We start from the raw sequence: 25,978 nt of genomic DNA, 5'->3' as shown, positions 1-25,978 counted from the left end.
CGCCCAGAAGCTACCAAAACTGGTAATGCAATAGCAGCCTTCTGGGTGGAAAACAAAAAGTATTTCTTGGTATGAATCCTAGCTCATTTATAGGCGGCATTCTAGGACTTCTCGCTTCAGAAATCCTGTCAACGCATCGTACGTTTCTACTCCATCAATATCAGGAGTGTTATCACTACCAAACGCTAAGAATAGATCCTGGCAATACAAGATCTTCGTTGGAAAATTGTTTATTTTATTTTTTTAAAATATTTTCAATACCATCCAAAAAGTCAAGTTTCAATTGTATGCAACTGATGAGATCTCTCTTCGATGGAAGTTATAAGTACATCCAAAACACGTTTCTTGTGGATCCAGAAGAGGATCATTATGAGGCTCAAAACATGCCTGTCTCTTCATTTTTTGAGGACGAATTGATTATTGAGGTGTAATCATTGGTTCAAAACCCAAATCATCTGCTATTGCTGTTGTTTCTTTGATAGTTTCTTCAAATCCTTCAATTGATCTTCGATATCGAGGGGATAATATCATACAAGTTGTGGTTTTCTTTTAATCACCAATTTTATTAAAATTTCACCTTCTTTTACAGATGTCTTGCATCTATCACAAGATATAACAGTCCCCTTGCGTCCTCAGGTAAAATGTTTTAAAAAGTACAACAAAAGTACAATATACTGAACAGCATTTATGCTTACATGTATATTAAAATGAAGGTACATATACCAAGATATTAAAATACAATTGTACAGATTTGTGAAGTTTTCCACCAAATCTGCAGTGTAATTGTGAAGTATTATAGCTGAGAATGCAGGATGAGTATGAAGATCAAATTCAATGAGTGAAAATGATTTTCTTGGAAGTTGCCGATGTTGGTCATTATTGATCAGTCCAGGTGATATTGACTTAGGTACTCAAATGTTTACTTGGTGTAGCTTGAAATGTGCAAAACACTCACATTTCTTTCAAATATGAAGATGTTTTACTGTATCTAGTGCTCTGTACTGGTCAATCTGGGTGCTATAAAATACCTATGGTTTGAGGTGCAGTATAAAGTGAATATTGGGGTGTCTCTAGTGCTGTGGGATGCTGCGTTTTAAATTGAGCAGCTCCTGAAGGCAGGACAAGGAGTCTTAGATAGATAGATGCAATTTCTTCTCATGGGATCAATAAAGTTTCTATCTACCTTAACCTTTTGATTTGAAGGGAATGTAAATAACAGCCAGGTTGTCTCTTTGGTTGTGTTGTATCTGGCTCTGTCGACAGTGCCTTTTGTTCCTTGTGTGGATTAAATCATACTTATGAATTGATCACAAACATTTAGGCATTCTCTCCTTCTGGGGTTGATTTTATCATTGTGAGTGGCCAAAGGTTCCTTATATATTTAATTAAAAGTCTTTAATTGTACAAAATTAAGAAATTACAAATGAATGACAAAATGGTTTTAAAAAGTTTATTTTTAAAAAGGAAATGTTAAGAAAATGTATATACATTTCTGCACATCAGCATATATCATATTGTACAAGAAAAAAGACTGAATGGAATAGGGAACTTTAAGGTCCTGTTTTAAAACACAAACTGCAGGTCCTGTAGACAAAGTCAATGAGGACAGTGACTCACCGGTCAGAGCTCTCAGGTGACAGACAGTGCTAGTGTGGAAGCAGTGGAGTGAAGTGGACTCAGGTCACAGACAGTCTCAGTGCTCAGAACTGTTTTAAGACTGTGTGACTCTGTTGGTGAAGCTCTTCTGTGTCTAGACCTGCTGGAGGAGGTTCTCCCAGACAGCCCTGTCAGTCTTACAGCGCCCATCCTCTCCCTGAGAGTCATCCCCAACATCATCGTAGTCAGTCCTATCAGGGGCAGGGGCTCCTTCTTCAGAGGGCAGTGTGGGCAGGACCCTGTCCACTCCAGGGCCAGGCTGGAGGACACCTGACAGAGAGACAGACTCATGATTTGTCAAATGAGCCAGTTATTGAAATAATATTGTTACATATTAGGATTATGAAAATTGTGAATATAAAAAATGACTGAGTAGATAAATTAAAAAATAAATTAATCATAACCCCCAACTTTTAAAGATTTTGCCAAGAATATACCCAAGCATTTGGTATAGTTAAAGGCACATAAGAGATTTGTTCTTTGGAACAGCTTTATTGAAAAAAAGTAATAGTTGAGACAATTAGTTAAATATTTGTTAACAACACTACACACAACATAAACATACAACACGCAATTACAAATTTGCTAACAAGGTGTTTTAGACACCTACATCCTAAACACCCAGAAAATCCTCAAACTGCTACCAAGTATTCAGCTTTTACAGAACACCTACATAAAAGAAAGAGATAAACCAAACCTTCTAAACCAAAGACATTACAACCTACAGTTAAATCTCTTTCTTTGTGAACCCAATTGCTACAAAATGAATGGGAACCTATCTCCCTGTTCTAAAGATGCTCCCACTAGCCAGGAGAGGCACTTTTTAACTAAGGGATTATATAAAAAAGAAATAAAAGTTTCTAAAAACAACAGAAAGGCAAGCTCTCTTTATGAGGTTCAAAGACTAAACTCCAGTCTGGTCTTTCCAGTTGATCTGGACAAGTAGTAGAAGCAAGAAGTAGCTCTCACCTTCTACCATTCCTGGAAAGTTGATTGACAATCATTTACCCAGAACTTTATGGTTGCTTTGATCTCTGAATCTCACACCTCAGCAAACATCTCCTTGCTTTGCAGCCACTAGCCATGTACTGTAATTGGAATTGGAATTGATGACATTACCCAGGTGTACCTAGATTTTTTAAAACACTTACATAGTAACACAATAGTGTAGTAAATGGGGATTTTAATTTAAATAAATATTTTAAATAAGAAATTATAGCAGTATATTTTGAGAGTACTTGTAGACTTTTAGAAACTAATCAAACATAATAATCTATAGTCTCACACATGTATTCTAACCAGACAATATACAATTTATTTATATAATCATAATTTGCATAACAAACAATAAGCATAACAGAACATACTGTAACTGAGAAGTACTCTGCTTTGATATCAATGGCTATTAGTGGACTAACAGTTATAGTATACAGAATAGATGTAACAATATTGTACTCAAAAGCGTTTAATAGGTTTTTTTAATTAAATTGTATCTTTTTGGGAGAATTGATGATTCAGTGTAGAATTCACTTATACTTATGAAGTATCAATCCTCTAAAACCACAGTGAGGAAGACCTAGTAATTTCTGAGCCTAGTAATTCTCTCTGCAGTCAGAGAACAGAATTCCTGGTCTTGGGGAATCTAAAGCTGTTCTTTAGAACAGCTGTTCTGCCCAGACCTCATTCACTCATCATTAATCAGCTGCTGATCAATTTAAATCAATTTAAATCTGATTGGCTAGGTGTGTCAGTAGGTGGGTTTCAGTGACTGTGATCTTTGTGATCTAAGTCTTTATTGGCTGTTATTGATCCTTGTAGGACATGACAGAGTGAAGCTACCGCTACTGCAAAATGCCTGATTCCCCCCTGTCTTGGATGACAGTGCAACAGAGATGGATTACTGGAGGTTATCTTTCCCATCCCTGAACTACCTAACCCACACCGAGCCCCCTGGCTGTAGCCCCTTTTACCTGAAGTGGGGTCTTCCTCACTGCTAAACACATCACTGTATCCAGAGGGTGTCTCATCAGAGAGGAGTCTCCCTGTGAACAGAAGAGCAGGTCAGTAATGGCTCTGTCATTCTGACACAGACTGGCCTGTCAGAGACCTTTTCTCTTCTAGGTAGTGTTTATTTGCAGATATGAAATTAGGTTGAGACTAATTTCTAATGACAAAGGCTACTGTGGGCTGGTACAGGTGGTACTCCTTAGTCTTATTTATAATAACTCACCTGACACAGTGTCTGGACTATGGGGCACAGTGATGGCATCATCATAGTACTCAGGGGCCTCTTCTTTCACAGAGGACATCAGCTTTCCTAAAGCACACAGAGCACAGCTTCACTGTCACACATCAGCACACTGAGTTATCTAGAGCACAGGACTGCTGGAGCTCATCAGAACACACTGATTAACTGAACATCACACAGGATCTAAAACTCCAGGCTCTAAGTACAGGAGATCAGGGGGAACCTGATTTCCAGTCCTATTCACAACTGTAATAAATGTAAAACAATTCCTAGATTTTCAAATAAGATGTTGAAGGAAAACAGGGCAGAGAAAGTTTGGCTGTATTTGGACAGAGAGGGTGGTGATCTGAATCCTATGAGATACTGAAGAGTAGCCGGACACTGGCAGCAGTGACCCAGACTGAGTGTGCAGGGCTGAGATCACAGAGAGAGAGTCAGATTCATGTAACTGGTACAGAATAGTACAGACTCCGTATTCAGAGGCTTAGATCCAAGAAAGAGTAGAGAGATTCAGACTCTGTGGGATTGGTGCAGAGTTTCCCCATGTGATTGGACTGAAATAACCCACCAGACAAGGCATCTGGACTCTGAGGTACAGTTACAGCATCATCATAGTACTCTGGGATCTCTTCTTTCAGAGAGGTTATCGAGTCTCCTGAACTACACAGAGAGACAGAGAATTTACACTTCAGGACTCAGACTTACTTTGACCATAGACCTGCAAAGTAATTGGAAAGTGTGATTTTAAATGTTTTGTGGTGTATTGTTAAGCCAAAACTCTAGGGTCGCTAATTAATCTGATCTGAAAGGCCGTTTTTACAGCATGCTGTTCCGCAGTCTCCTTTTCTATCAAAACCAATGAGAGCACCCCAGTATTGACCAGGTCTAGTTTTGCTCGGCATCTATGATTTGCTGAGATAAGGCTATTGTGAGGCAACACTGAAGAAACACGTGTGGTTATATTTATATAATTCAGGATTTTCTACATAAGTTCTCTAAATGTCAGCCTGGTTTGAGGTGAGAGTGAGTACTGGACTGAAGACCTCCTCACTCCCACACTGAGCCCCCTGACTCCATCTCCCCTCACCTGGTACTGGGTCTCCCTCACTGTCCTCCACATCATCGTATCCAGAGGGCAGCTCGTCAGAGAGGAATCTCCCTGTGAACAGGAGGACAGATCAATATTACCTGCAGTCAGACAGCAGACTCATTGTCTTCAACTGGCTGTGGAAGAAGCCAGGGTGTGAACAGTATCTCAGAGTTTGTGTGTATAAGGCAGATCAGGAACTGTGAACTGTGGTGTCAGTTACTTTGACACCAGTTGAGAAAAAAAAATCCTATAGTCAGTCAGCACTGTCTCTTACTGGGAGAGAAGCCAGGTTGTCAACAGAAACACAGAGTTTATGATGCTTTCCTTCACTTACTTTGACAGCAGTTGAGAAAGAAAACTCTACAGATTTAAAACCAGTATGGTGAGATTTTCTACAAGTGTTAAGTCCTCAGATCTTCCTCAGAAGATGGAGACTAATCACTCCTGAAGACTCTCTCCACTCACCTCTCCTGGGGGCGCTGTAGGTTCCCTCTCTGGCCAGTTTGTACTCTATTTCCTCATAAACGGCATCATGATAGGGGGCGAGTGCTCCCTTAGATAGGGCTGTGTGAGAAAACAGACACTCAGGGTTAACATACAGGGAGAGGAGTGCAAGACATTGACTACTAAACCTTCTTTGGACATTACAGCACATAAATGTTATGCTTCTGGATTTGCAAATTTCCTGATATCTCCATCTGTAATTGTTGATAATCTTTTTTAAACTTTAAATGGTTTTCTCTACCAGGTTTATTCCTCAAGGTAATTATGTAAATATAAGTTCCATGTGAGTGATAGAACTGACCACTAGAGGTCACTATGTGGATGGAGAGTTCCCTCCCTACCTTTCCTCAGATTCCTGTTCTGGATCAGCTGCCCCACTAACAGGGCCAGCACCACGAAGAGCAGAGCCCCCAGCAGCAGGAGGACCAGGGGCGAGGCAGACAGGCCTCCCAGTGGCTGTGTCTGGGTTGTTGTCCTGGTTCTGCCTGAGAGAGGGGGAGAAAATGGATGAACAGGGATCAGGAGAGGTGCTCTTGGGCTCATATACACTTCGACACATGTCCTGTTCTCCTCCTGTTCCGATATGTGGCTATCATGGCTTCAGGGTTAATCCAAGATCACCGAAGAATAGTTAAGGATTCCCAATCTAACCCATCAGGACTGTCACTAAATCAGTAAGGAAAGAGAGGACACTAGCACAAGATCTACACTGGGAATCTGAAAACACTGATCTTCACCCTGAGAGAGGAGAGGAGACATTACAACAACACTGGGAATCTGAAGAGACACTGATCTTCACTATGAGGGAGGAGAGGAGACACTACAGCTACACTGGGAATCTGAAGAGACACTGATCTTCACCCTGAGAGAGGAGAGGAGACACTACAGATACACTGGGAATCTGAAGAGACAGAAAGACAGGAGTTATCAATGACAAGGAAGATTTCTGTTTCACCTGTAGCTGTTGCTGGACTGGCTGTTGTCTCTGACAAACCTGTAAAAGAGATAGGAGAACTGTCATTATTTTGCCTTTGGTTTTACAGCAGGTTGAATCCACAGTGGTCTTAAAAAGAAAATCTTTACATTTGTTCCTTGAGGTCAAATCTAGGATTGCTGGATGAATGGTGTCTTGTTCGGAATTAAAGCCTAGTGTTGTTCACATACACAGGGCTACAAAACATCCCAATCTTGTGACTGATGATCTTAGTTGGTTCAGTTAGATATTAAGCAGTGATAGAGTATGGGTAACATAAGTCTAACTTCTCCATTGATCTGCTACCTTGTTCATCTACAGTTCTAAGACTCTCCTCACCTGTACAGGTAACCCCTGCATCCTCCTTATGTCGACAGTCGCTCTGATTCAGTCCAGAGTGACAGCAGTCCCACAGGTGAAGCTCACTGCCTGTGCAGTTCACCTCGTCCAGCCAGATGGTGCCACTCCCTGGTCCGAATGAGGCCTCTATCTCTGCGCTCATTGCATCCCCACAGCCCAGCTGTCTGCAGACCACCTGGGCATCCTGCAGGTCCCAGGAGTCATCACAGACTGTCCCCCAGGAGCCCTCGTACCGCAGCTCCACCCGACCAGAGCAGTTAGTGCCTCCAGCCAGGCGCAGAGCCAGTGGGACTGAAAGTCAACAGAAAGTTTACCGAGTGTCATCAGATCTGTGACTGTAGAAGAGAGCAGTGAGGTTACTGAGTGTCATTAGATCTGTGACTGTAGACGAGAGCAGAGAGCTTACTGAGTGTCTTCAGCTCAGTGACTGTAGTAGAGGTTAGTGAGGTATTGAGTGGCTCTAGAAGAGAGCTGTATGGTTACTGTTCCTCAGCTCAGGGCTGCAGTGTCTCTGACTGTTTTACACACTGAACTCACCTGGGCAGTGCTGCTGAGGCTGCTCTTCCTGAGGGGCTGGAGTGCTTCAGTCAGCTTCTTTTCTAGGACCTTCAAAGATTAATAATAATTATTTCATTTTATACATGTTTGGATATAAATTACTAAGAATTCAGTTTAAAGCTTTTGTCTGTTTTAAATATGGCAAAACAAAAATTCACAGAGCATTACTCTTCCCTCTGTACCTGAGCAGGTGATCTCAGCCACTTCCCGATCTGTGCAGTCATTCTGACCCCAGGGGGAGGAGGGACACTGCCACAGGGTGGAGTCATGTTTGCGACAGGAGACAAAGTCCAGCCATTTGGGATCAGGGCTCAGCCTGGAGTTTGTCTCTCTGACGGTGCCCTTGTCTCCACAGCCCAGCTGTTCACAGATCACTGCAACTGTGGAGTCTGTCATGCTGTTGGCACAGATGCTGCCCCAGGTGCCGTTGTAGTAAACCTCTGCCTGTCCTGAACAGCCTGCAGACAGTCTCAGGAGAGTGTGATCTGTCAAGACAGCAGGGAAAGTCAAAGGCAACAAACCTTGACAAGACAGCCCAATGTTTCATTCTGAACTGATAAGAAAAAAAACAACAAACAATGTGAACAGCAATCAGTCTCATTTCCTGTGCTAATCCAGTTATAACTGACTCACGTAATGAAACAAGGACAGCTGTATAATAACACAGTTGACATGAAGGTGACAGGTGTGTGTGGTGCTGTTCATTCAGAATCTGGACAGTGCATCACACAGAGCTTTAAAATCCCATTACATGATCAGGTTCTGATCCTAAACGTCATTCTGATCAGCTTGGCTATTCAGCAGGAGCACAACTAAGAGATTGAGACATGAAAGTAGAATGTGTGGTTCAGGGTGAGTGGTGCTGCGCTGTGAGTGGAGAAAACGTGGCTCAGGGTGACATTTAACACCAAGTGGTTCATCAGGATCTGACAGGAAGATTCTTGGAACGAATCAAAATGAAACATTTGAGGCAGAAAATCATGAAATATAATGGCCAAGACAAATACACCCAAACAGACAACAGGTCTTATTGATGTGAGAAGTTTAAAATTTGGACCCTAGAGTTTACTGGAGGACTGAGATGAATATCTCCATTCACTAGTGGAGGGGAATTTATCTTGAGTGCCAGAGTTTCTTTCTCTCTTTATTTATTTTCGCTGGGATGTGAATATGTGCATTCCCAGCTGTATCATCAATATAAACACCTGAAGAAGGCTCCACGGCTGAAACGTTGTGTTTTCTCTCTTCTTTTTTTCAGCATGGAATAAACCTATTACTTGTTCCTTTGCAGTCTACGCATGCTGATGCAGCTACCCACCTGAACTCATCAATATAAATATTTATTTTAAAATTAATTCTGCATCCAGCTCAGTCTTTTCCTCAACAAGATGTATTTAAGCACTCCAGATGCAAACCATATCCACAATGTGGAATTCCAGTATGTGGATTATTTTATTTAGTTAACTTACTGAACACAATATTCTCACATCCTCACAAGTCAAACACATCTAGGCACTCTAAATGAAAGCCTTATCCACAATGTGGGATTAAAGAATATGAATCATTGTAATTTTAATTATCTCCCCTACCTGAACACAGGATTCTCACATCCTCCTTGTGTCCACAGTCATGCTGTCCCCACCATGCTGAGGAACACTCCCCCAGGGACGACTCATTCCCCAGACAGCCTACCTCATCCAGCCAGATGGGACCAGTTCCCTGGCTGAAGGAGGATGGCACTGGAGCACTGAGGGCCGCCCCACACTGGAGCTGCCTGCATACCACCTGAGAGTCTGCCTGGTCCCAGGAGTCATCGCAGACTGTCCCCCAGGAGCCATTGTGATAAGCCTCCAGCCTCCCAGCACAGTCAACTCCTGCCCCAACCAGCCTGAGGGACAGCTGATCTAGGAGCAGAGAATTAGAGGTCAGGGGTCAGAGATCAGGAGTTCTAAGAGATCACCATGACCTGCTATTACAAGTTGAAGATTAGCTCAGCCCACTAGGCACAGCAGATACAGTCAAAGTACAGTGTTTCTTGACTTTTGATTAATTTAATACAGTATATACACTTATTGTAACAGATTGTTCATAAGCAGTATACCAGATAAGTTACTTTTCTGACCCACTGCCGGGCACAGAGACAATAGCTCCACCGGTGACAAATTGCATTATTCAGATAGATGTGTTTACCATAGATCCCAAAGACCCGAGTGTGTTTGTGACACACAGAAAAAAACTGCACACACGCAGCTGTTGCCTCACAGACTGATCTGGGATTCCACTTAGCAACAGAGACATCAACACACACTGAAAGCCCTGGAGATACAGAACAGGGGCTAATTCATACCTGGTGTTTTGGAAGAGGGAACAGCTGAAGAAGGAAAACCTGTGAAACAAACAGAGAGAGAGAAATCAGACTGTGAACCGTGTATGAGAGGTACAATTAAGCACAAGAAATGAAACTAGAATTAAATCAGCACTGATGTGATTAAGACAGTCCTCATCCTCTCTTTACCTGCTCCAGGTGAATCTCTGGTCATATTTGAGTCTGTAAAAGAGAAGGAAGCAGCTCATTTCTGTCCACAGGAGTGATGTTTCACCAGTGGAGTGTCAGCTGTGTGTGGGGTTCAGGTGTACATAACATCTGTAAACCTTGACTTTCTGAGACTCACTTTCTTTTCAGGCTCCTTTTCAGTTGGGCTCTATTAATTAAACTAATTAAGCAGGTCAGATGTTAATTACAGGATACTGAGTTAAATAACTTTCTTTCATCTTTTAGAACCATCAGTGAAATCAATATAAATATAAAACTGATTTTTAGTCCTCAGTTTATTTGTGTATCTCTCCATCAGAAAGAAAATGACAATCTAATAACCCCTTGAGGGAATATTTGAGATAGATATGACATGTTTAAAACACACTCACGTTTTAAGGAATATGTGTTTTCATCTTTCCATCTCTTACATAACTGGCAGTGTGTAACAGAGCAGATATTCAGTCAATCATGAAAAGAGTGTGCTGCTGTGTGTAAGCAGAGGGAGTGTCACTGTGTTTTATCACACGATTCTCACCAGAGCAGATGACTCCTGCGTCCTGTCCATGAGAGCACACTGCTCTCCCCCATGAAGAGACAGCGCAGTGTGAGAGACGGCTCTCATTGCCCCGGCACTCAAACACATCAGCCCATACTGGTCCACTGCCCTGTCCAAACAGGCCTGTCCTGGTGCTGCTACAGCCTCTCCACAGTCCAGCTGCTGGCAGAGAGCCCTGGCATCTCTCAGATCCCAGTACAGGTCACACACTGTCCCCCAGTCCTTGAAGAGCCACTGTAACTCCACTCGGCCAGAGCAGGAGTCAGAGCCGTTAGCCAGCCTGAACCCTGTGTATCCTGCAGATAGGAGAGAACTTCACCAGCATGACACCACAGCAGGCCACAAGAAATACAACAAATTAAAGTACCAATACAGTGAAAAAAACTATAAGATCCAGCACATAGTGATTGAAAAACCAATAGCAGGCATAGAATAAGAACAGATATTGTGATGCCATAAGTGATTGTTTCCTCAAAGGGTGCTACTTTCCCTGGGGACTCATTTTTCCAAGTTTTCCCCATACAGATGCAGCCATTCAAAATGGGTGAGGTATTTCACGGCATACCGCGACACGCCCACCGGGGTATCACGTGGTATCACGTGTGTCACGTGACTAGCTATCCGGCGTCGCCTTGTAAAACCGCCAGGGGGAGCTTAACCTCTCATGTACAGCATTCGAGCCTTTAATTTTGAACTGTGTATTACAGCATGTTAATCATCAGTCATTCAAATGTTGGTATATTTTATGAAAGCAAGATTGCTCAATTGGACAAAAGTACACAACCTACCTTTATCAGAAATATTTATGCATCAAAGCCTTTACTGAAGATATTACTAATAGTATTAATAATGGATGACTTTGGACAAGCTGTATACTCAAAGTATAATTTCTTTAGCACATTTGTACAAGCACTTGGAATCTGTCCAAGCCATACTTTGTCAGGCATTTTGTTTTACTTCAACGGGCATAAAAACTTCCTTGCTTTTAACAGGGCGTTTCATAATTTCTAACTACGAAAATGATTTAAAATGCGACACCTATCATGAAAAGAAAAAAATACACACCAGTATTCCATTTCTCCCTAAACATTGTAAGCTTTGAAGTCTTTAACTAACGTGATACCGGAGTCAACAAGCATACTTTTAGAATTTGATTAAAAGGGAATATAATATGGAATCGCGTATCTCAAGAATTTAATAATGGTATGATTATATCCGTGTACTGCGGCAGGGCTGTTTCGCCTGCCTGCTTATGCGAGCTGTCTTGTAGCCTACTGGTCTATGTGTGTGACTACCAACTGGCAGGTTGTTTGTTCGAATCCAGCTAGTGCTGGACCTTTCAGTTTTATTTATTTATTTTTTAATCGCGTAACATAAACATATTACCGTATGCAAACTGTACTGTATACAATATGTATATGTATATTTAAGGTCTTAACTGTGCCCGTTTAAGTATTGAATATTCATATTTAATTTTACCACTGAAGGGAAATCTTAACATAAACATACAGTATATGGCTGGTCTCGGTACTTTAAAGAAAAAAACACACACCAGTATTCCATTTCTCCCTAAACATTGTAAGCTTCGAATGAAACCACTAAATAAAGACATAAATATAGAAATCTTAAGATTTGTTTTATTTAATGTTGGTAGCAGGATGAACTGTCAGAGTGTATATTTTGTCACAAAGTTGCTACAAGATGTTAACAGTGAAAAAGGTATTTAGAAATGAGTTATTTCAAGATGAAAAAGAAAACATACACGAAACATGGTTTCATTACGACCAGAATCGGTCTTGAGATATTTTTAACTTGATTTACAGTATTTGAGAGGTATGTCTTAACACCGATACTACAGTGCTTAAGTACTGCTCACGTATATGTTTCTAGGTTTATATTATGCATTTCATACGGTCAAATTACTTTTGAGCAACTAATAAGAAGCGCGAAACGGTATGCGTTTTAGTTTCGTTTTGTGCTGGAACCCGTGGATTGATTAGAGATATCAAGTACATACAAGTCATTTTTTAAATGTTGTAGTTCGTCTTGAAAAAATGTTACGAGTACATCATCTATCAACAATTAGGTTCTGTTTCCATATTGCGGATTTTGGTTAGGTACAGTATTATCAAATCCAGTGGCGCTGTGTGTTACTTTACTGAGTCCCAATCTGTGATTGAAACCTGTAAAACCGGTTTAATTCGTCACAGCCAGCACTCTTCAGGTGTGAGGGTCTTCTGCTCAGAATGAAACGCTAAAATGTTTGTGTATATTCTAATGGTAGTGGGGGCAGGGTGTGTGGGAACAGGTTTGTTCTTCACACCTGAAACATTTTCTCTGAAAGGATTTTCTTCGCAGTTAACCGATCTTGTAACAGCATGTTACAGTTTACTATTATTAACCATATTAATTTTAAGTGCTTAATGTAAAATCTTGTAAAAATATATTTTCATTGTTCAAATATACATTAATATACATTAAGTCTGACTATCATATAATAAGTTAAATACAAAACTAAAGAAAAAATAGGGTTAAATATAATTCAAAATATTTTGCCACAATGTTAACTGTTTATGAATAAAATGTATTAACTAAGGAGTAGGATGGCACAGTTGTTAGTATGTTTTTTGTTTTGTTTCTTTTTCATAAATACAACAGTAGTACCTGATGTCTCAGTGGCTTTCAAAATTAAATTATGCATGCAAACCTGTGAACTAGAAAGATAACTAAGATTTTAATACTAATTAAATGACCGCGGGCACTTCCCGCCGCCTCTACATTCTCAGAGTAGAACTGACTAACCTTCTAATGAAAGACGGTCCACCCCCCACGGACAGGAAAAGTGCCCACAGGCACTTAAACTTAATATGGTCAGGAACGGTAAACAGTAACATGGTAAGAAGGAGCACGTACAAACGTTTTCGAAATAACCACATGTAAGACTCTGATCCTAAAAATGGGATTTCTATATGTCTTTATTTAGTGTTTACATTAGTGACAAAGGCTAAACTTTTAGCTTCAGTAACGTGTACATATCTCCCCTTTTTATAAAACGACTTGGTTGAAAACTGTTCCAGAGCCACTGTTGTTTCATCAGTGAAAAGTACATCATGAAATGCCTCTCCCTGTTCAATCCACTGGAAAAAAGAAAAGGAGCATAAAGCTTCTGATGGTCATAAACGATATTCATTTAGGAGCAGCATCAGAGGTATGTTTTTAACTGCACTGCATTGGAGAGAATACCATAGTGTGTTTTTTTTTTTACTCCCTGGCGGAAACTGGCTTCCAGAAGAATCAGTATGGCTCAGAGATTAAATAAAACTTCACAGACATTAACGAAGAGCATAACGCGTGTACTGTATGCACTGCAAGTACAACCCAACTCTCTGCAGGAGTGCTGGCTGTGACGAATTGAACCGGTTTCACGGGTATTTTCAAAGTAGGAGGCGAGATTTCCAGCGAAAGACACCCCCCCTCAAAAACCCAGTAAATACAGTACTTACTAGTTAAAGACTAGGCTCCCGACTACGGCAAAAGGAACCCTTCTTTCATTAGAAGACAATGAACATATTTTAGCCCTGAATGAATTAATAGCAAACATGGTTTACATAAAAGACATTTTTCCAAGAAAGTTTAGCCTTTGTCACTAATGAAACCACTAAATAAAGACATAAATAGAAAAATCTTAAGATTTTTAAAATACATGACTTTGCTAAAATTTATTTGAAAATAAAAACAATTACAACCGCCAGGGGAGAGAGAGAACAGGGGAGGGATGTTGGTTTTGCATAAGGGGCGGGGCTATGTTTGGGAATGTGTAGTTACATGTTCTGGCTGTTTGTGAATTATCGTTGTTGAGTATGGAGTGTTGAGGTATTGATTTTTTGTAATGCTTTATGTTGAAAATTGAGGTGGATTTTGTTTATGATAAACAGGATAAACTGGGATGGGAGGAAGGTTTGGTTTTGCATAAGGGGCGGGATTATGATAATTGGAGGACTTTGCGAGTGTAAAATGGTTTGATTATTTGATTTTGTATTGTGGTTGTTATCTATGTTTTTGGTTGGTATTATGTTTATATGGTTGTTTTTGTTGGTTGGTTGTTATTATGGTTATTAATAATACGATCTATAGTTGAAATCTGAGCCTAAATAAAAAGAAAAAGCAAGTGATTAGGTTTATGAGCAATCTAATTACTTATTCGTTTAAAAAGCTATATAAAATAAAGTTTATTATTAATTTGCTGGACAGAGCGGTGAACATTATTATGCATAAGACAAAGATAACGATCCTGATCAGTTTAGAAATCTGTGTACGCTGTAAGGTTTTTACTTCTTAAACTTTTAAAATACACGTTTAGAATTGAAAGAAATCCTCTTCCTGGTATAGCAAACCAGCACGTCTTTTTTCTCCAATCAGAGGGGTGTCAGATGGTGTCAGCCAATCACCATTCTGCGTTGGGTAGCAACGGGTGACTGTTCTCAGGCGGAACATGTAAACAGCTTAATGTTCGTGTTAAATATTTTTTTTTAATTAAAATTCATTCTATACAGCAATCGCATATTTGGGTACCGTTTCATAAAACTTTCATGCTTAAAATGTTTAGGGAGAAATGGAAGACTGGTGTGTATTTTTTCTTTAAACTACAAAGACCAGCCATACACAGTACAGTTTACCTACATACAGTAATGTTTTAAATTAATATCGTTTATGACCTTCAGATGCGTTATGCTCCTCTTCTTTTTATGCTCAGCTACTAAAATTTCCCTTTAGTAGTAAAATCCATATAAATATTCAAAACTAAGCGGATTAAAATGTGCACAGTAAAGACATTAAATGATTAAATCTTTGCACTACCAACCAATGCACCACGAGTGCCCCTGTCGGTCATTTTGGCCAGCCAATCACTTGCCCTGCGGTATGCTCCGGTGCCCCGCGGTGGCTTGTGGGTAGGTTACCGTACCGCGGGTTTTTACCGCGCATTTTGAATGGCTGCATCTGTACATAAGATAACGATGTGCAGCTCATAGGAGACAATTAGCACCCTGCTCTAGGCCACATAAAACCAGGAAGGACTTGGAGGAGACAGAAAAATTCCCCAATAATTGCCTAAGCCTGGCACATATTGAAATAAAGTATTAATAAACCGTCCCCAAGATGAAGGTTTTCACTTATATTTTTATCTCTACAATTCCAGTCTTAGGCCTGAAGAATAGCATTGATATTTCTGTAACAGTCCTTGCCATCACACTGGCTGTTTACCTTACTTTTCCTAGCTTCATTGGTGAGGAGCTTTGTTACAATTGAAAAATCTACCTACTACCTGCTAACTGTACTTTTTTTCCCACACAGTCTGAGGGCTGAAGGGTAGGCTGCTGCTATTAAAACAGGCTTTGGCACAGCCTAGGCTGATTCGTTTTCCCAGCCTCAAGGCTGAAGGGCAGTTTTCACCATTGCACAGGCTGTAGATACACGTTTCACAAAACAGCCCAGGCAGAAAGCACCATCCCCTCAGTTGTTACACTAAACCACCTGTGTTATTTTCTTCCCCTAGCAGTTTCCACACCGGGCGCTGATGGGAACACCCACACAGCCACAGGGACTGTCCTACGGTCACTCACACTCCCCTCTGCTACACCCTGGTTATCTGCAAAAATGACAACATCCTCAAAAACAACAAGCTCCTATGTCTAGTGTGCCCGGTCCAGGTCATATACTGTAAGTTCCAGCTAACAAATCATGTTTTAAATTAAGTCTGGTGTGTGGGGTGTGTGCTTGGGACCCTGCCTAGAACCTGCCGATTGCGTGCTGCCCCACTCGACACTCCTCAGGAGATCACCCACTCTCCCCTGGAGATCACTCAGTCTACAACAGAGATCACCCAATCACAATATGTATAATTTACGACTCTATAACGATTGTTTCCATGAGTGAAAACAGTGTGACTCTCTTACCTGTACAAGTCAGACCCACAGCTCTGTTCTGGGAGCAACTCTGCTCTGGCCTGGCTGCAGTGGGGCAGTGCTGTAGCTTGGACTCTTGTCCTTTACACTGGAACTGCTCTGACCCAACTGGACCCTGGCCCTGTCCGAAATGAGCCCCTCTGTGTATCACTGAAGGAGCCCCACAGTCCAGCTCCCGACAGACAACCTCTGCACCCTGCCAGTCAAAGTCAGAGTCGCACACTGAGGTCCAGGTGTTCTTGAGATTCACCTCCACTCTCCCAGAGCAGAGACTGTGTCCATTCACCAGCCTCAGGAAACCTGCAATAGAGAACTACAGGCTGTCAGTCTGAGCAGGTAATCTCTCATAGTGCAGCTCATTGCTCACTGTCGCTGAACCTGGTGCCTGTGAGAATTAAACTTACTACCCTATGAAAATAAATTACCTTCATGTGAAAAATAGATATCATAGATTCTCAATTTAAATCTTGACTTCTTATTGTTCCATTCATAAATAGATTTACACCTATGATTAGGCGTAGAAAATTACATTTTATAAATGCATATACTATTACAATCAATTGTACAATAATGCAAAGTGCTTTCAATAAGAAAATAGATAATAGGATATAAAAATTAAATGAAAGAGAGGAGTGTTGGAAGAAAATCTGAAAGGTCAACGTCAAATAGTTAAACCAAAAAATATTTTGTGGCTGAATGTTTTAACTGAATGTAAAATTGATTAATTTCTTCCAGAAATAATGTAGATATATGTTAATCAAATAATTTTAGATGTATATTAAGATCAAAGAGGCTAAATCACCAATCTCCACCTCCACCTCCACCTGTTCTCTAAACTGTGTCTCTGAAGAAACTCAGTGCATTATTAGCTGTACACTGGGGCAAATAAAACTCACAGACACCAAATTGATCAGTCTGTAGAACATTACAAAATACCCAAATTATCACTATCATTCCAGCTGCTCAACATGCCCATAACTATTACTACAGCGCTGACAGTAGTGCTACATGTTACACACCGACTGCTGTGAAATCAATCAAAACAGAAACTGATAACAAATCCATCCATGAATTCTGCTTCTTCCAATTCAGTGGAGCCAGAGGTATGAAATTAATAACTACAGAAGAAATGGCTGATCATTATCATCTAATTCACAAAAGAAGAGCAGCGTTACTCCAGGCGTTATAAACCCAAGGAACAGAGATCTCACATCCTGGCACTGCTGGAGCAGGACAGTCTGACCTGGGCACTGACAGATACTCTGGAGATGACCAGGACTGTCACAGCCTGGCACTGCTGGAGCAGGACTGTCTGACCTGGACACTGACACACACTCTGGACAAGACCAGGGCTGTCACAACCTGACACTGCTGGAGCAGGACTGTCTGACCTGGGCACTGACAGACACTCAGGACAAGACTAGGACTTTCACAGCCTGGCATTACTGGAGCAGGACTGTCTGACCTGGGCACTAACAGATACTCTGGACAAGACCAGTACTGTCATAGCCTGGCACTGCTGGAGCAGGACTGTCTGACCTGGGCACTGACACAGACTCTGGGCAAGACCAGGACTGTCACAGCCTGGCACTGCTGGAGCAGGACTGTCCGACCTAGGCACTGACAGACACTCTGGACAAGACCAGGACTGTCACAGCCTGACACTGCTGGAACAGGACAGTCAGACCTGGGCACTGACACACACTCTGGGCAAGACCAGGACTGTCACAGTCTGGCACTGCTAGAGCAGGACTGTCTGACCTGGGCACTGACAGACACTATGGACAAGACCAGGACTGTCACAGCCTGGCACTGCTGGAGCAGGACTGTCTGACCTGGGCACTGACACACACTCAGGACAAGACCAGGACTGTCACAACCTGACACTGCTGGAGCAGGACTGTCTGACCTGGGCACTGACACACACTCTGGGCAAGACCAGGACTGTCACAGTCTGGCACTGCTAGAGCAGGACTGTCTGACCTGGGCACTGACAGACACTCTGGACAAGACCAGGACTGTCACAGCCTGACACTGCTGGAACAGGACAGTCAGACCTGGGCACTGACACACACTCTGGGCAAGACCAGGACTGTCACAGTCTGGCACTGCTGGAACAGGACAGTCAGACCTGGGCACTGACACACACTCTGGGCAAGACCAGGACTGTCACAGCCTGGCACTGCTGGAGCAGGACTGTCTGACCTGGGCACTGACACACACTCTGGGCAAGACCAGGACTGTCACAGCCTGGCACTGCTGGAGCAGGACTGTCTGACCTGGGCACTGACACACTCTGGACAAGACCAGGACTGTCACAGCCTGGCACTGCTGGAGCAGGACTGTCTGACCTGGGCACTGACAGACACTCTGGACAAGACCAGGACTGTCACAGTCTGGCACTGCTAGAGCAGGACTGTCTGACCTGGGCACTGACAGACACTCTGGACAATATGACAACACACATTAGCTGAGGGCAAGACACAGTAAAGAGAAATAGACCCTGAGGAAGTATAGGCTCAATTACCGAAGCTCACTTCTATTAAGATTAATAGAAACAGTATTATTCTTCATGTATCTACAGTATATATTGGCTACAGAAGGGTGCATACAGTATGTGACCTTATTTCAGGCACAGTGCCTACATATTATTTTCTAATTTGTAAAGGGATGAGCATGTGGAGACAAGACAAGATTGTGATTTCTGTCAAACCCATGAAGATTGATCTGCCATCCTCAGTCACCTGTAAGGTGACATTTAAAAGCAGGAAGCAGTTCACCCTGATGAGATGGGAGCAGAAGGAAGGGACTGATCACTTTTGAGAAAGATATTAAAGAGCTGGTAAGCAGCTTAACTGCCTGTTGTATTAGTTCATGTGAAGATGCTCATTCAAATGTTTAGCATTAGTTTTTTTTTTGTTTTTGGGTTGTTTTTATTGTTCTGTAAATAATGAAACACTACTTTGGAAATGAAGGCTGTATTTGTAATCATCCAAAGAGCTACCTGTTTACAGCAGCTGGTTTCTGGATTTGACACTAACTTACAAAGCGTTTTTGTTTTCTGAAACCTGAACCCTGGAAGACATGGAACAGAGGGAGAAGGACATTTTCTGAGATGTTACATCAGATTTTTTAGTTATTTTCTGAGAGTGTGATTGAATTCATTATGTATTTAAAAAAGTTTACATATGTACACTGAGAACTGAGGGCACCTTTGCTAAAGGATTGTAGGAATATGGAACAGGTTACCAGATATCCCAGCTTTCTTGAAGAAACAGTGGATGAGATCCTTGGATCAATACTGACTACCAAATGGACCAGGAAGCTGAGAGATCTCCTCTACTTTGTAAGAGATTAAATTTTGAGAATACATATCAGTCATATTGTTTTTATTCTATAGTTTTTATTTCTATAGTTTTTAGATATTGTTGTAACTAATTTGTTTCACTCAATCTCACAGAATGCAGTCATTGTTGTTATGTTTGTAAATATATCAGAGAAAAGCAACTGATGTTCAATGTCAATGCTGTAATTCTTTGATCAATACAGCTCTTTGAATCTGAATTTAAATAGAGAAAAGGGAGAAGTAAGAGAGACACAGCAGAACTGTAAGTGAAAATGATCCTGATGAATTACAATGAGGACAAACTGGAGTTTTCAAATCAAGACCAAGAATAAATTTGTTTATACAGATCTATCGATCACATACTGTAAACTTATTTGTAGATTTATAGCCTTATGATCAAACACTGTCCTTTGGCCTCATTATTTGTCAATTGTAAAACCTAACAGAAAGCATACAGGTGGGGTTGGGGGTTTCAGACAGTTTTCAATATCTGTTCTACACACTGCAGGAAATACAATCCAGAAGGAGAAAAGACACAGTGACTGTGAGGGGTGCTGTCACAGCTCTCAGCAGGACAGGAGCAGTAAGAATGGGAGGATGGACAGATGGATTGTGATGATGGACTCTAGATAAATCGAGGAGTTTTAATTCTCCTCAGTGCTGGAGACTGGAGAGAGTCTGTGTCTCTTACCTGAACACCTCACTCCAGCATCATAGGCATGAGGAATGCTATACTGTTTCACTTCATCTTTTCCACAGTCCCTCAGCGCAGACTCTGACCCGCTGCAGGAAACCTCACTCAGCAAGACTGATCCAGACCCTGGTCCAAAGTAAGCTCCTCCTGGTGCTGAAACAGCAGATCCACAGCCCAGCTGTCTGCACACCACTGCAGCATCATTGAGATCCCAGCCATTGTCATAAACTGTCCCCCACTCTCCACCATGATACACCTCCACTGTCCCCTCACAGGGACTGGCACCATTCACCAGCCTCACATCAGCACTGCCTGCAGAGAGAGAGAAACAATCCCTATCACCATGTCTACAGGATATTTTTATATTAAGACATTTCAGAAATACACCTGGAATTTTTATTTTGTTTTACCTGTTTGATTGGATTGCTAGTCTCTCCCATGGGGAAGAGACAGTGGAGTGACAGGAAGTCCACCAGCAGCCATCTTACCTCTCCCTCCACACACCTGTGTCCAGATCCTGTTATATATCTCTCTGTCCATATCACTGTGTGACTGCAGAGGGCTGTTCCACTGTGGACAGTACAGTGGTCAGTGGCTGTAAAGACTGTGCTCATGTGTTTCTAAAAGCTGTGGTTAGTACAGTGGTCAGTGGCTGTAAAGACTGTGTTCCTGTGTTTCTGGGAGCTGTGGTCAGTATAGTGGACAGTGGCTGTAATGACTGTGTTCCTGGGTTTCTGGAAGCTGTGGTCGGTACAGTGGACAGTACCTATAATGACGGTGTTCTGTGTTTCTAAAAGCTGTGGTTAGTACAGTGGACAGTGGCTGTAATGACTGTGCTCCTGGGTTTCTGGAAGCTGTGGTCAGTACAGTGGTCAGTGGCTGTAATGACTGTGCTCCTGTGTTTCTGGAAGCTGTGGTCAGTACAATGGACAGTGGCTGTGGTGTCAGAAGGCTGAATGACTGAAACCAGGTTTGGTGTATCTGGTGTATCTGGGTTTCAGGCCCCACATGTACTTAGCAGTGGGCACTGACCACATGTCTGTATCAAGTAAGAGATTTAAACACTAATAAGTCTTTTCAACAGTCTACTTTGAAAATAAGTTATAAAATCCAAAACAGAATCTTATTTTCTTAATAGATGGATGCTTCACAACTTGTGCTGAAATATGTGAATTGTAATGCTGCAGAAAGTTGGAAAATCTGCAGAGGAGATATAATTGAAACCCAGGTGAAGGACTTTGAGCTCTTTCAGAGTTTGAATGATCAGGGAGTAACAGATCGAATTATTATGCTGGCTGCTGGGCTGAATGAAAAAGGTGAGCAGAAAGAAAAAATAAAGAGGGACACCTGTCTCCCAGCTGAAATAAAGAAAAGAAAGGCTGGAGAGTCAGTGAGGAAAAGGAAAGAATTAAAACAGCGAAAATATTTCGGGATCGAAGAGCAGGAGTAGTGAGAAATTAAAATAACCGAGTGATAAACTTGACTATGAGAGGAATGCGATCATTAGGTTCACAAGGCTTAGCTCTAATGATGGAGATTCGGTGCTCTGAACAGTTTCAAATAAAGAGGTGATTAGTGTGACTGGGAGCCTGAATGAAAGACTGAAGGTTTAATTGAAAGACGTCCTGACCCAGTCTGAATGACAGGGTGAGCGCTCAAGGGAATGTTGCTGTTGATGCGAGTCACTCCCAGCCCAGTCTTTACGTGAAGTGTGTATACTTACTGTCCAGAGCACATTTACAGTAACTAGATTTGTTCTTTTTGATTAAATTTTCAATCACCTTCAGTTTGGAGTGTGAAATATTTTTTTTTCCATTACACACTATATGCTACAATTCATTCAAATACTACTTTTTATTCATATATTTTTTTGCTATGCTTACATGATAAATATGTGAACAATGTGTTTTAGCTTTTACCTCTCAAGATCTTAGTACATAATTCACAGATTGAATTATAGTTGCACTTAATAATATATTCTAGGATCACAGTGCACAGGTTGTTTTTATTACTCTTTTTTAAAAACAATTCCATAATATAAGAAAAATTATCCCTATCATTAGTTATCTAAGACTTACAAACAACAATTCATTTAGCTGTGAAGTATCAGTCAAATTCAGAATAAACATGGAAAAATAATTAAACCTTTCTCTCTTCAAAATGAAGGACTTCCGGGTCAAATACACATTTCTTCCAACATAATAGACACATTTCTCAAATAAAACTCCAGTCTGAACAGTTCCCAAACTTTTGTTTAAAGTTGAAAAAACTACAAGATTTGCCTCAGGACTCCTGTGTTGTTACTGAAACTGGACATTGTTGTCTAAAAGCACCCAGTATGGATTCAGGTCAGAAAACTACAACACACTGCAATACAAATACCTACCACCTGAATGTGACTGTTATAACAAATAAACACAACTATATGTCTTGTCCTCAATCGTGTTACAATGTTAGATCCTTCTGCAATATAATTACCATAGTATCTAAAACTACTGTAATCATTCTCAAAAATAACCATGGATCACAAATATTTTAATACATTTACCTTCAGTACTCTTATTTGTATTAGCTCATTCACCTGCAATAGTTACTAATATTATTTGTTAATCGGAAATGTGCCTTAAATATACTTTTATCTCTGATCACCTGTCTGTAATAGTTCTTTGCACTAAAATTGTCACCTTCTCTCAAAATACTCTATTTTTTAATAACATTTCCATAATGTTATAATGTTATTATTATTAATGTTACTTTAATAATACAGTAAATACAAAATGTGTCAATGGTAATAATACTGGAGTCTCAATAATACTCTAGTATTAAATAACACACTTATCTCGTTTAAAATATTAGTCTAAAAATACTCCAGTGTTTAATAACACATATTAATTCATCAGTGTGTAAAATTAAATACCGGTCAGATCAATACAACGGTGTTTAAAAACACACTGATCTCTGTTAATACACTAGTCTGTTATTATACCTGTTAGAGAAGGCAGAATTGAGCACAATGAAATAAACAACCCCTGGTTAATATTTTGAAGATGTTGTATTATTGTTAAAACATTTGTATTCCTTTTTGTTTGCAAATGGGAAAATTTCCACAAGTCCTAGCACATGACCCAAATTACAGCCAAAATTTTGTATTTTATTATTATGGTAATAGATAAGGAATTGTCAAGTTGTATAACATTTTTGATAAGGTTGCTAAATATCTACAATATTAATAGTTATAATAATTATATGTTAGTACTTAAAAAACATTATCCTTAGTCTGTGTTGTGTGTAATAGTGTATAACTGCATATAAAACTATTAATACAGCATTAATAGAAAATAGTTTAAAAAACATATAAGCTGAATTAATATTATGATTAATTGTCAAGGTGAAATTTTTATTATTTTTATTATTTATAGCACCAGAATAAAATCAATTATAATTTTAAGGAATATCCATAAAGCTGAGTTTTAAATTAAACAGAAAAGCACTTCTGCATACTGTGGTCACTACGGCGGGCAGTGGCTGTAATGACTGTAGAACCTCAGATGGCTGGTCCTGGGTTCCAGGAGACTGTGGTCACTATACTGGACACTGTACTAACTCTGTGGCTTCCATGTCCTGGGACCAGTGTTTCTGTGTTAGTGGGACCTGTGGTCACAACAGTGGTCAGAGGCTGACAGGTACTTCAGATGTTGTACTGAAATGTGTGTGAGGTGTATATTCCCATTGTCTGTATGTGAATTGTTGACAATGATTTTCTAGCCTTTACCTGCCAACATCAAAACTTAACACATGATCATCAGATTAAATTATATTAAAGAACAACATTTTTCAAAAATACCAGACAGGTTTAACATATAGGCACAGATACATTAATTATGATGTTGTCCTGAGCAACTGCTCAAAAATCTAAACTTGAGTCCTGTGATTACGAATTAATTTTTAAATATTGCATTTGTATGATAACATGTAATTAAATATTTAATTTGTATTACTCATACTTATATAATTGCATTTGATAATAATTTCAGATTTCGAATGTAGTCAAAAACAATAAAGCATTCTTATTAAAACTTCACAATTTACAAAAAAACCCTGTCATTAGATAACTAACCTAAAAACACAAATTAAATTATTTAGCTGTTAAATAATAGACAAATCCTGTATAAACACAAAACACAACTACCATTTTTTGATTCTTCCTGTAATGCCACAATGTCTTGTAGTTGTTAAATTATTAATATTACACCTCAGTTTCTGATGAGACCCCAGTTAATAATAATACATCTACAATACTAAGAATTTCCACAATTTTGTTAATATTTTTCATTTTGTAGCTTATAAAGCAATAAAGAATGTAACCTTTATCAGCCTGTCCTTTTCAATGTGAAAACAAGCAAACCTGGTCTAAATGAACAAGGTAATACTTATATCAATTTTATTTTCACACTGTAAAATACAAGAGCTAATTGTCCTATGACTGAAAATGTTTTACATTTTCAAAATGAAATTGTATGTCTTTAAAATGAAGAATTCACATTCATAACTTCCTATCATATTGGAACACATATTCTTATAATGCCTAGAGGAACTACTTGTTTTCACAGCAACTGAATATCACACTTAACGATAGAAACCTGGACTGTCTGAATACACCAAAGATATAATGGCAGCATTAAAACTCCAGTCTTAATTCTCTAGCATAAACACTTTAGGTGGTGACAACACATTTACTGTATATCTATTAATACATCAGTCTGTAATAATTTAATATCAGTCTCAATAATAATTCACTATTTAAAAACACGTGTATCTCTATTAATGCACCAGCCTGTAATAAGACAATACAGAGGAGTCAGAATTGAACACAATAAAACAATAAACAACCCAGGGTATTTCTGAATCATCCTGTATAATATGATATTATTCTAGAAACATTTTTTATTGCTCACACTTTTTTTGTTTTCGAGTAAATGAAGTTTTTTTCACATGTCACAGCATATCACTCAAATTATCACTTATATATAAAGTTTATTATTACAGTAACAAGTAAGTTAAATAACTTTTTAAAGATTTTATACGCTCCATGTTTTCACAAATTATCAATAGAGGGTGATAATGGCCAGCTTCTGCTCTATCCATCTATAACATTATTGTTATATAATGTTTAGAAATCTTAAGAATATTTTTAAAAAATCCAATAAAAATTAAAAGCAACTAATTATATTTAGACGCAACTAATTATATTTCCTTACTTACAGAACAAGATAAAATATGGTTATAATATTTTTGATGAATACCCACAAAGCTGAATGTTAAATAAAAATTCAAAAATTGTTCAACCCACTTATTGCTCCATTTACATAAAACATCTAATTAATTTAATTCCAGTTGTTGTCTGTCTGTCTGTACAGGAGAAAACTTGTCACTTACTGGCTGAGCTGTGCAGCACCAGGACAGCGAGAGAGAAGATGGACAGGCAGCTCTCCAT

At 39.9% G+C, this 25,978-nt stretch overlaps 1 protein-coding gene across 1 annotated transcript; it reads right to left on the bottom strand.

Moving 5' to 3' along the window:
- Positions 1 to 1,549: 1,549 nt before the first annotated feature.
- LOC148666284 (antigen WC1.1-like) lies at positions 1,550 to 25,978 on the bottom strand. The gene is made up of 11 exons (XM_088630971.1): positions 25,921 to 25,978; positions 8,979 to 9,293; positions 7,548 to 7,874; positions 6,811 to 7,122; positions 5,840 to 5,983; positions 5,460 to 5,558; positions 4,992 to 5,063; positions 4,473 to 4,559; positions 3,887 to 3,973; positions 3,627 to 3,698; positions 1,550 to 1,926 (listed from the first exon to the last, which is right to left on the bottom strand). Exons 1-11 carry the CDS (start codon positions 25,976 to 25,978, stop codon positions 1,751 to 1,753), a joined length of 1,749 nt encoding a protein of 582 aa, XP_088487097.1. The 3' UTR covers positions 1,550 to 1,750.

The sequence above is a fragment of the Lepisosteus platostomus genome, chromosome 5, assembly GCF_059453375.1.
Source record: "Lepisosteus platostomus isolate fLepPlt1 chromosome 5, fLepPlt1.hap1, whole genome shotgun sequence".
NCBI classification, from domain to species: domain Eukaryota; kingdom Metazoa; phylum Chordata; class Actinopteri; order Semionotiformes; family Lepisosteidae; genus Lepisosteus; species Lepisosteus platostomus.
This window is presented reverse-complemented; position numbering and strand designations above follow the sequence as displayed.